At 37.8% G+C, this 12,872-nt stretch overlaps 2 protein-coding genes across 2 annotated transcripts in view; one reads left to right on the top strand and one right to left on the bottom strand.

Moving 5' to 3' along the window:
* Positions 1-1,345: 1,345 nt before the first annotated feature.
* LOC126248417 (cathepsin L-like) lies at positions 1,346-3,656 on the bottom strand. The gene is made up of 7 exons (XM_049949382.1): positions 3,510-3,656; positions 3,184-3,282; positions 2,945-3,097; positions 2,654-2,857; positions 2,264-2,455; positions 1,926-2,091; positions 1,346-1,852 (listed from the first exon to the last, which is right to left on the bottom strand). Exons 2-7 carry the CDS (start codon positions 3,277-3,279, stop codon positions 1,644-1,646), a joined length of 1,020 nt encoding a protein of 339 aa, XP_049805339.1. The 5' UTR covers positions 3,280-3,282; positions 3,510-3,656; the 3' UTR covers positions 1,346-1,643.
* Positions 3,657-3,799: 143 nt separating this feature from the next.
* Positions 3,800-12,872, top strand: part of LOC126248418 (uncharacterized) — a 109,980-nt gene continuing 100,907 nt past the window's right edge. The window contains exon 1 of the mRNA XM_049949383.1: positions 3,800-4,164. Within this exon, the coding sequence (XP_049805340.1) occupies positions 4,021-4,164 (144 nt within the window). The 5' untranslated portion in view covers positions 3,800-4,020. The remainder of the gene's footprint in view (positions 4,165-12,872) is intronic.

Here is a 12,872-nt window from a genome sequence, read left to right as displayed (position 1 = left end):
GGTACCTCCTCTCTGCCAGAATTCCTAGCCTAGAAATGAAGATATGTTATTCCAACAGAAACCTCTAAATCTACATACAACAACCATAACACAGTTAACACCAACACGCAGATATACAGATGTTGATTTTTCGATCCTCCAAGCATTGATGCTATTAAGTGGAATAATTCAATGTTTATCAGAAAATTTTGCAGCTTCCTGAAAGCCCTTTTTTTAAGTACGTACAGCATTCACAACATTGTATGGCCAGCAAGTGGGAATCAGTGGGGAAAAATAACCACCTTTTGGTGAAATTGGTGCAAGAACCTTGTTCTCTCCCCCCCCCCCCCCCCCCTCAATAAAATAAAAAGCTTTGGTAGCTGCTAGAAACTGCAACAGCAAATGAAATAACTATTTTAAAACATGATGAGCAAGATCACATTAAAAACAAGTGAGGTATGTAACTGTATACCTAACATTTTCAAATTATTGTCCTATGCCTAATTTTCAACATAACAAAAAGCATACAATATTTAGTGCTTCACGTCTGTGACATGTCTCTTTAGCTGTATGTGTAAACAAAAATATTAACCATTATTTCTCCTTTGTAACCATTTTAAGCTGGCAATATAACTTCCACAAGATGTTAACCTGCTGTAATTTTTCATAAAGGCTTCCAAATAAAACCAAGTAACATAATACTCTTGCATATGGCAGAACTCCCAATTTTTACTGAGACAAAGCCGCCACTTTTTTTAAAAAATTTCCTGTTAACAGTTCCGTATTACAAGCAAAGGAGAAATTCAAGACTGTTATGAATTCATTTTGACCCTGCCAAGCACTTCTGTTGAGAAAGTAGTTAAGTTTTACAACTACATTGTTAACAATTACATTACCTGTTTAGCACTGCTCTTATCAACAAAATGAGAGCTATCACACCACATAGGCACATTTACCATGCACTACATCATAAATGCAGCAATTTTTTTTAAGAGGGGGGGAGGGGGGGGGGAAGAGAGAGAAAGAGAGAGGGGGGGGGGTGTAAGTAAGTTACTTGAGCAGCTACATCCAAGACTTGTTTATATAATCAAAAATATCATGAAACAGTAAGTCTTGTCTCAGACTTTTTTTAAAAGAAGATTAAATAGACCAAATTTCTAGTCTTCTTTGTCCTATGTAAACCTTCAACTGGCTGGACAATTTTCCTCCAATGCCTATTTATTGTGTACATTCATTTCTTACTCTAGAGAAGTTTTTATTATGTAAGCCATTTTTTGTAAGTATGTGTGTAAACCAATTGCCATGCTTAGCACAAAAGTTCGTGAGGACAGAGGTAATGGGTAGAAGTATATGAAAGAGGCACCACTCAAAGATAATTATTGTATTTTATGAAAACTGTACAATAAATCATTTACCACTAAAGGTAAAAAACATGGTATGTTCCTCTGAACCCATTGCTTTCACTAGACAAGAAACAGGCACAATACTTAAGTTTTACACAGTATTCCAGCATAATTACCCCTCTTCAGTCGAGACCTATCCAATGATACTTTAACACAAGTTCAGTTGTTCAAAAACAAATGTTTCACATTGTTTGTTCCACTTGTCCTCCCAAGATGCCACATTAAATAAATTCAAATCACATGTACCACTTTGTCAGTTTCTCAAACAAGAGGGTAGCTTGCAGAACTTGCAATGCCACAGTTGTTATCACGGTTTCTTGCCATTTTAATATAACCATCTTCACCCCACTCTGGTCCCCAAGAATTCTTCACCAACCAGTACTGAACACCATCCTCTGTTGCCCCATAACCGACAACAAGCACTCCATGGTCAAGGTTCTCAGAGCTGCACTTTGGCTCATAGTAAACTCCTGCAAACAAATTCATTATAGCAGCATTTGCAAACTAATAAGTTTTCATGAAATGTAACAACACTAGACATACCTTCAGAATAAAATTGGAATGAATCATGACCAGCATCAATAGCTACAGAAATTGGACCAACTGTAGCCACAGCAACTTTAAGTTGCTCTTCATCACCCTGTGGAATATCTACAAAGCCAGTATCATCAGCTCCTACATCAATGCGTTTGAATCTACACTTTTCATCCTTTAATGAAAGAAGGGAACATGTCAAAATCAATGATGGAAAAATCAGCACACTTATCACAACAGTGACTGCTACTTGTTTGCTATATTAGCTTATTAACAAAACACTAACAGCAAAATTTCCATGCACTCTAACTTGTTCATAAACATGTAAAACAACAGCAATTACTTACATCACCGTCGTATGGATACGATTCTTCTGTATCAATTCCACGATTATCTCTAACGTAAGTATACGCCTGATCCATCAAGCCACCATTGCAGCCTTGATTTCCATATTTATGAGAACAATCTATCAGGTTTTGTTCACTCAGGGAAGTCAGATAGCCTGCTTTCCTGAAATGTTGTCCTTCCAGTGCACCTGTCTATAAGAATGACAAAGAAATACACTAATTAGAATGTCTGAAAGACATTAAAAGTTAAACAATACTAGGCACATTTTTCCAAATATAAAGCTGAAGTACTCTACTAATATTTATCACAATCACATTTCAAAGTAATCTCTCTCTCTCTCTCTCTCTCTCTCTCTCTCTCTCTCTCCCCCTCTCTCTCTCTAGACTCACCGAACTGAAGGCCCAGCAGGAACCACATGATCCTTGATTTTTAACTTCAGTAACTGCGCCATGTTTCCTCCAGTCCATATAGGGCGGTACATTTACATTTGCAGGTGGAATGAAAGTGGATCCTCTTATACCAAGAGATTCCCTTAATTTTGCGTTATGAGTTTTATTAAAGCCGTTGTAGGTTGCACCGAATTCATGAGCCAACTGTTAAACACATCAAACAGTCACCACACTGCAATGGATTTTTTTTAAACCGTGTTCATAATTAATAAACATAATTAATAAACTTACCAGATCACCGAACTTGTTTAACTCGAGCTGGTACGATACTTCCCCTCGTTCGAACGCAGCATTGTGTTGGGCAATTCTTTTTTTATTTTCCATAAAAATTTTCATTCTGAATTTTTCTTCGATTGGACTCAAGTACTTTTTTCCATGTTTCAACTGAAACAATGATCTTTATGTAAGCCTACCTCATATCCAGAACATGCGTAATAGAACTTATATATATACCTTTAAACCAACCTCACCTTGAAAGTATTCCACTCTTCGAGAAAGAGATCGAAAAACGCAACTGCTTGCGCTCCCGCAACAATACATAACAGCATCACGTACACTTTCATCATGGTCTGAATACAAGAAATTTTCTTGTTATTATTGCATTTAACTATAACAACGCACTGAAAGTTACTACAAGTTATTATATGAAGAAGGTTCTAAGCCTTTGTTCGACAAAATAACGTCCTCGAAATTCTGATGCAAAACGAAACAATGATTGAATACAGTCTCTCCTTCAGGTATAACACTTCCATTAACTAAAACTAGAAAAACATTTTAAAAACAGAGAATTACTTACAAGGCAATAAAGGATCGAAAAAAAAATATAGAAAAACTTCACAGTTCTCAATACAGCCGCTACCTTCCACACGAAACCATCAGCCAACTAAAGCACAAAGGCAGAACCAGCTGTATATATACACACGATGTCAGAAGTCACGGGACTCTTCGTTGTCACCACTTCCATGGCGCCCAACAGCCAATCAGGATTAAGCAGATGGAAAACTAGTTTTCAAGTTTATCATATTATAATTTAGCGTGTTATAATTCCATTCCACCTGATTTTTGCTGTAAACACGGATAGTACGGCGAGTTTAATACTTTAATACAAAACTAGACCAGTGTTTTTTATACTGACCAATAAACATAGGTATTCTCATTAATAAACAATATTTGGAGAAAGTTAAGTAATTCAGCGAGAAATGAAGTAGAAATACTTTGCCATTTGTCTCCAAAAAACTGTGCTTCATTATATTATCTACGCTTCGTCCGCTATTGCAAAACTCTTTGCTTGCTAATAGTAAAAAGAAATGGCGGATCAGCAGTTCGGTGTATCAAGACAAAATCGTGACTTAATTGAAGCGGCAGCAAAAAGAAGGGCCTTATTACGCCAAGAGTATATTAAATTAACAACGAACCCACATCGACATGCAACTGGAGAAGGAGGAGTACTGGTATGTTTTCTGTAACGTAGAAATCTCAATGTTGCCTATCGGTAAGGTTCGTGTTAAAAACTATTATCGCGTATTTATTGAAGTGTTAAAGTATATTGATACTTTGTTTGCAGTTGTTGGTTAGGCATTTAAGTACAAAACAATTTGTCTTAAGTCAGTAATCTTGTATTGTCCAATACAATGTTATGCAGTTTGGGATTTAAATTGCCGGGTACAAAGCAACTCAAAAAGATCCAAGATTTTTAACAAAATTTAAGTTTGAATTTTCAGCACAGGGTTTAATCAAAAGTCGTTTGTTGTGCAAACCCATCTTGTGGAATTATTATTGCAATTGGTGTTGGTGAACAGAAGTCCGTCGTTGCTCAGGGAAGGAGGTTATGTTGGCTGCTTCGTGTGTTGTGCACATTTAAAGATAAAGAATATTAGTTTCCATGGCATACTGCAATCATGAAGGTTATATATATATATATATATATATATATATATATATATATATATATATATATATATAAAAAAATTGGTTAAAGAGTGCCCCCCCTTGAAATCTGTGTTGTGGTGACAAGAGTTGGCGAATTCAACGAATGTGGCAGCAGGAAATCTGAAATCTGGTTGTGCTAACAAACTGAGCTGTAGCGAAACCTAATGTTTCCATTAGCGTTATATTCAAAAATGCAAGGGGGGGGGGCGGCGGTCCGGTCCAATACGTAATTCATTGTCCCTTATGCAGAAGTGTCATATTATTCCTAGTTAGGCCTACACATTAATCACACTGTAGGCGTACTCCTCAAACGTTCATATTGTGTAACTCTTACAGATTCTTATTTGACAACTTCCGTGGAGGAAAGAAAACAGAAATATCACAGAATTGCAGTAGGCCTATGTCATATGAGTTGTGGAAATGAGACAACTTTCATGTTAAATCATATAAAGGGTTGACTGACGAAACCTTAGCAGCCTTTTTTGTTGAAAATATTCATGTTGTCAGCTTGAGTTTGGAATATTTTCTATTTTAGGAAAACTGACAAAAACATTGCAATCCCAGTTTTCTTGTTTATTTGTATCATAAATATTCAAATAAATGTACAGAAGTATGTGAGAGAAACATGAGAGACTTTAGAATACAGTGCACTGAGTGAGGTGGTGCAGTGGTTAGCACACTGGACTCAAATTCAGGAGGACAGTGGTTCAAATCCGTATCCAGCCATCCTGATTTAGGTTTTCCGAGATTTCCCTAAATTGTAAATCGTTTGAGGCAAATACCTGGATGGTTCCTTTCAAATGACATAGCTGACTTCCTTCCTCATCCTTCCCTAATTCGATGGGACCAATACCCTCGCTGTTTGGTCCCCTCCCCTAAATCAACAAACCAACTTGTTATGATGCAATTTGCTTCACGATTTATTGCATTTGTGGTTTCAGAAACGTAACTCCAGTCATTGTAGGAACTTAAAGTAGAGATGAATAGCCTCTATTTCATAAAAAAATAGGCAGCCCACTGCATCACAAAATTAAATTCTCACTTATTTCCTTTAAAAATAAAGTTTACAATTTTAATTTAATTTTGTGACTCTTGGAGTGGTGAATGTGTTTCCATAATGTCATTCCCAAATTGTTCTTCTGCAATTTTTCTCTCTGTCGTAAAAGTGGGCATATACTGCGCCAGTCCTGGGATGACTATAACAAAAGCCTCTTCGGTTTGAGAATGAATGAATTGCATTGTTGTGGTTTGAAAGGTCTGCATTTCATGTCAGCCTACACAAATAATTGGGCATAAGTGTTTTACTTAAATCCACAAATACCTAATTTTTCTCCTCATTGTCATTTAAAACATTTTGAGCTCGAATAACATCTCATGTATATGCTTCATACTTACACTATGAGATGACAAAAATAGGGCAGCACTTCTCATAATGTGTCTGTATGCTAGGAGTCTACATAGAAAATGAAAATGTAAAATTCTTACAGAATGCTGACAATTATGTCTCCTAGAGAACAGCCATAGTGTTCTGTTTTCTTTATGGTAATCGTGGAGGTCAGATTTGTTTAGTTTTATTTTGCAAACATTTTCCCCTTTTTCTTTTGTAATAGATATAGCCTACTAGGATCTGTTTAGTTGTTATTTGGTGTTGTATAGCAGTTAGATTGTTAAACTTAGCATTTCTTATAGGATGTGACAGCTATGGAATTAGCTAGGAGCTGGAAAGTTGTGGGAGAAAAGTAGTGATTTGTGTGGGAGTTTGGAAGACAGTGGAGACGGTATGTTGTTGTAACTGAAAGACATATTCAATATGTACAACATTATTCTGTTTTTACACTTAATTTTTAGGAAGAAATCATGTGGTTATTCTATAAGGATGTGTTAAAACAGCTGTTTAGGGGGTAGAACTGGGTTTTGGATTAGAATTTTGCAGCGTCATGTTTAACAGTGTTTTAGATGGTAATGTTGTTTTAAAACAGTTAATATTAACTTTTTACAAACACCTGACATTGTCAGCTCTGTAGGAGGTGATCTATAATTACGTACGCTGTCTTTTTGTAGGAACATTTTATTAGCATGATTTTATATATATATATATATATATATATATATATATATATATATATATATATATATATATATATAATGTTCATTGATAACTACTTTCAGCAAATTAAATTCATATCCTCAGATCACTAAGTACAAGGTTGTCGTGTGTGCATCAATCTTTGAAGTTGGACATTTTGTCATGACTGTTGGATTGCACTTTCTCACTTAGTGCACAAAAAATTTGTGCTGTTATGTCAGTGTAATTTTCAATAAGCTTCCAGCAGAACAAGAAAAATTAACATTCACCTGTCAGTTTCGTATCGATGTTGGAAAACATCTTTATGGTTCACTTCATTTCATTATGTACATGCATTCCTTGGACTTACAGTACCACAGGTATTGGTCTAAGAATAAAGATGGGAACAGTCAACTTGGATATGAATTTGTGGCACTGCAGCTACTATGATAACTTCCCATCTAGTCTTGGGCCCAGCAGTTCTAGATCTGTTCCACACTTATTTCCACTTCATTAATGTTACATTAATAAAAATTAATCAAACAGGTATGCCTGTTGTGTAGTAACAGGTGTGTGTTGAGTATTGAAAGACCTAGAGCCCAAGTGATTCCATATTCAAGGTTCAGTGAGCTGCTTTGTTGCCCTGCTACTCCTGCTTAGTTTGGTGTTATACTATTATAAGTTTTAATGGTCCTATGTTACTAGTTGAATTCAGATATTTTATATTTCTGAACTTTAGAGATTGTGGAATTGGAGTTCCAGTGGACAGCTACAAGGAGTCGTACCGCTAGGTGTTGTGTATCTTTGTAAAACAAACACACATTATTTCAAGAATACATCCACTTTTCTTGTTTTATATGAAAGGTGGCATGATTTATTGTGTGTCATCTTTCAGAAATCTCACTTCATGTATTTTGATTTTTTAATCATTCATCTTCAGAGAACAATAAGTAAAATTATCTTGTCCAGTACACAAACCCACGGACACTTTCAGTCGATCATTGCCAGTAAAATAATTTTTATTGCAGCGACACACTTCATTTGAGAAATACTATAACTAATTCTGGTTAATTCAAGTTATCTTATGATACAAGAGAGAATTGGAATTATGTGTGTAATCTTATTTGTCCTTCAGATGTATAGCTATTGTGATAGATTCTCTGATGAATGATGGACATTGGTAATAAAGTGGAAAGATGGGAGAATTTGGGGAAGCTGAAGATATTATAATTTGCAGAAACCTGGTAGAATTCTGTTTATTGCAACAGATTGTAGTAAAAGTAATTTAATATAAACAGAAACTATGCTCTGCATGTATTTAGTCATGGGATTACAGGAGTGTCAGATTCACCCGTCTCCTTTGACCCATGACATCATCAATATGTCAAAACGGTTACTTACAGCATATACAAAATGACAATAATGTCACTACATACACACGCCACTGAACATGAACAAAAATAAAAATCACACGCCTCACTCCAAAAATAGAATGAAACTAACAGGACAACCACGGAAAATTGGAGGTTTAGGGCAAGGACAAGCTAAATATACAGCAATAAAAGAACACCACACCATCCTAAAACAAATGATATAAAAAATAATGTACAGCATTCTGTTACATCAGCAAAACCATAGGAATCAGGCATTTCCCTTGACCTATATAGCTCAAACGCAGCTATCGATACCAAAAAACCATTACCTACAACTCCGAAAAGGAGAACCAAAACACCAACAATTCAAAAACGCAAATACCCCATATTCACTACACCAATTAAAACACAACCGATCTACCAAAACACACACACACACACACACACACACACACACACACACACACACACAAACCCTTAATTACTCACCGAAAACACTTCCGCAACCCACATTGTCACACAAACGACCTAAACTCAAATGAACCCAGTACCACACATTAAACTCAGCATGTCCATATCCACCACAAGAGGGCACCATCAAATACAACTACACAATATCTACAAACATATCCAACTCGAAAAAACTCTGTTCCATAGTGACGTCACACACCACATCACCATTAAATCACAGGTCAAAGCAGATGGTTGGAATTGGATGCTTCCGTTGACCCTTAGTCATTTATGAATAATGTAAGTAACAAAAGTTTCATGCTAGGGAAGGTTTAACATCTTGCAAATTTGCGTAGCATTAAGCTGACAAACCTGAAAAATATTTTCATTAAGGATATCAGTATATTATTTTCACAATCTGGAACTTCAATTCTTCTTTGAAAAATCAGAAGAGGTCATAGTAAAAGTGGATTTTGTTTAGTTTTCCTCCAACTTGGCATAATGTATTCAAAGTGTAATGCTATTGCATATAGGACTAAAATTTGTTAATATACAGAACACAGCCAAATGTGTCATCATTTTATTTATTCTGACCAGTTTTGCTTGTCACATAAAGCATCCTAATACAGTCATTGACATATGCCCTTCTAATGTGGCAGCAGTGCCTGGATGTTTGAGATTTAACCTGCCTGTCTGCTATCAGAGTGTGACGAGTAGGTAATGCACACTGCAAATCTACTATCCAGTTTCCTATACGCAGAATATTAGCTCTATTATTACAATTGAGCTTCAGCCCACCAAACTTTGAGTTTACTACTACCGCATCAGTGCAAAAGCTGTATCAACAATTTAGCCTTGCAGTGTATTTTGATAATGTAAATGAATGTGTTTCCTCATGTCCGTGATACTGTCAAAGTTTTATGCAAGCAGTCAGCCTGAAACAAAATTATCATGCACAGTTATGTTTTGAAACGGATCAAATGCAGGATAGTTTTTTCGTAGCTTCCAGTTCTCATATTGTTCTGAGTATGTGGAGTTGTTTGTATCTTCGGCGCTAAAGTAGAGTGGGGGGGGGGGTTGCATGTAGCTATGTAACTATCTATTTGGGTCCCCCATTTTGTGCAGAGATTTTTGTGGGAAACATGCGTGTGTGCGTGCTTAGTGACCTCATGTTTTGGTCTATTGTTAATAGGTACCAGAATCTAGTAGGTTCACTGCCGATCTGAAGTTAAGGACTTCTGAATGAAAACTGAAGGGAGTGAATGAAATAGCTCAGTTGGAGCTACACTACAATCCTTAGTCTTGAGGAGTTACACTTAACTATACAAAAAAAGTACTATTTTGCTTATTCTCTTTTATTATGAAGCAAAACAGAATTGGGTGAGAGTGATATAGTGCAAAACGGCCAAGATGGAATGGCTGTAGGAAGGTGCAGACTTTGAAAAAGATGTATGGCGAAATGTCTTGCCTTAGTAAATTAAGAAGTGGTTCCATCTCAGTTAAGACAGCAATTCCTACTCATTTCTAGGTGTTACCCTCCTGTAAATAATTTGGTGATGTACTTGTTACCATAAAACTCCATAAGAACCTAAATGTGGTACAGGAATTAATTTTCATTGGAATGTGATGCTACAGGTAGATAAAGAACCAGCCAGACACTTGTAGAGGCGAGGAATGTTTTTTGTGTGTTGTGTGCGATGTGAGGCATACCAAACAAAAAAGTTGACACTGACACATTCATCCACACATTTGAGGCAGATTAATTTCCAGAAAAGGTCAAAGTCGTGGTTTACCACTGATATGAAGCTACATTTTCTCACCCCCAATATGGTGCTTTAAATACCAGCACTCTGAGCGTTTGTTCTCACTGTACACACAACCAGATCTGTGAAGACTGTGGCCGGCCACTTCATGAAGATTCACCAGGTACCCTACCAGTAGTCTGAGTCAATTGCAGGTTCATTCACAAACACCTCCATGGTGTACATGTAGGCTGCAGCTTCACCTGGATCTTTCACATGGCCCTAAGGACTCATTTAACAATGCAACTCTCTGCTGTCACATCCTCTCGATTCTCGACATGTACCAGGGCCATGAAGTGCTTTACACCGATGGCTCGATGGGTGATGGTCACGCTGGCTTTGCCTATGTTCATGGAGGACATGTAGAACGGCACTCCTTGCCAGATGGCTGCAGTGTTTTCACTGCAGAGCTGGCGACCATATCTCATCCACTTAAGCCCATCCGCTCATGCTGAGGTGAGTCATTTCTCCTGTGTACTGACTCAAAGAGCAGCGTACAAGCTATTGACCAGTGCTACCTACATCATCCTTAGGTAGTGACCATCCAGGAGTCCATCTATGCACAGGAACGGTCCAGTTGTTCAGTGATGTTTGTCTGGACCCCAGGTCACATCGGAATCCCAGGCAACGAACTTGCCGACAGGCTGACCAGTCAGGCTATGCAGTAACCGCTTATGGAGATCGGCTTCTCTGAAATTGACCTGCGTTCAGTATTACGACCCAAGGTTTTGCAGCTTTGGGATACGGAATGGCATAACCTCAGTACGCCCAACAAGCTGCATGCCATTAAGGAAACTATGGATGTGTGGAAGACCTCTATGCACGCCTCTTGCAGGGACTCTGTGGTTCTCTGTTGGCTCCGCATTGGCCATATGTGGCTGATGCATGGTTACCTCCTCCGTCGCAAGGACCCACTTCGGTGTCACTGTGGCTCACAAATGACAGTCGTTCATCTCTTACTGGACTGCCCACTTTTAGCCACTCTGCAGCGGACTTTTAACCTTCCTAGCACCCTACCTTTGGTGTTGGGTGACAATGCCTCAACATCAGTTTTAGTTTCACGTTTTATTCATCAGGATTAGTTGTATCATTTGCTCTAAGTTTTGCACATGTCCTTTGTCCCTGTGTGACCTCCATCCTAGTGCTTTCAGGGTGGGGGTTTTAATGTGTTGCAGAGTAGCTGGCTTTTTCTTTTTATCCTCACGGTCAGCCAGCCATGGTAACGTGCTTTCTTGTTTTAACCTCTTCTACCTGTTTCTTGCGTCTTTGTGGTTTTCTTGTCCCCTTTTGCCCATTTAAGTGTTTGCTGCTCTTGAGTCGTTGTTGCGATTTTTCCTTTCATTCTGTTTTGTGTTGTCTCATTGCCTTATTCTCACTCTTGTGGCATTGTTTCCTTTGGAACAAGGGGCAGATGACTTCATAGTTTGGTCCCCCCCCCCCCCCTCCCCTCTTTTAAACCAACCAACATGTTTCCAGTCATCAACAGTCCAGTGTCGGTGGTGATGGGCCCAGTGGAGGTGCAAAGCTTTGTCGTGCAGTCATTAAGGGTACACGGCGGGTCTTCAGCTCCGAAAGCCCATGTCCTTGATGTTTCGTTGAATGGTTAGCATGTTGATACTTGTTGATGGACCAGCATTGAAATCTGCAGCAATTTGCGAAAGGGTTGCTCTTCTGTGATGTTGAATGATTTTCTTCAGCCTTTGTTGGTCCCCTTCTTGCAGGATCTTTTTCCAGCGGCAGCCATGTGGGAGATTTGATGTTTTACTGGATTCCTGATATTCATGGTACACTTGTGAAATGGTTATACGGGAAAATCCCCACTTCATCCCTACTTTGGAGGTGCTGTGTCCCATTGTTCATGTGCCAACTATAACACAACGTTCGAACTCACTTAAATCTTGATAACCTGCCATTGTAGCAGCAGTAACTGATCTAACAACTGCACCAGCCACTTGTCTTACATAGGTGTTGCCGACCGCAGTGCCGTATTCTGCCTGTTTACACATTGCTGTATTTGAATATGCATACCGATACCAGTTTCTTTGGTGCTTCAGTGTATTTTTACCTCTTTTTTTAATTATTTCAGAGCTCTGGTTTCAGTACTACTTTCAAGCCCTCGATTTTATCACTCCTAATACTTTCACAACTACATTATATTTCTGCCTGACATCACTAATACTAGATGAACTCTCTCTTGATAGAGCAACATGTGAGCTTGCTGTTTAGTCCCTTAATCCCAACTAACCATCGTCCCTCCCTCGTACACTACAGGGGTTCCCAATCTTTTCCTATGACAGGTCGGTTTGAGAATGCTGATATTGTGCTGGAATACCTTGTTTGTTTTGAAGGGTAATTAAGTTTTAAAAAACTAGATAAACTTGTTTTATTCAGTGATTACTTCAATTTTAACTCATAACAAAATTACACATAAATCGTAATACATTTAAAAAAATAATTGAAATCATCAAAAAGTTGAAAATAAATGTCGTGTTATTGATAGTTTTTCACAGAGCACTTATTCACTTGTCATGGAACACCAA

Source organism: Schistocerca nitens, chromosome 3, assembly GCF_023898315.1.
Source record: "Schistocerca nitens isolate TAMUIC-IGC-003100 chromosome 3, iqSchNite1.1, whole genome shotgun sequence".
Taxonomy (NCBI): domain Eukaryota; kingdom Metazoa; phylum Arthropoda; class Insecta; order Orthoptera; family Acrididae; genus Schistocerca; species Schistocerca nitens.
Note: the sequence above shows the minus strand (reverse complement) of the source record. Positions and strands in the feature narration are given on the sequence as shown.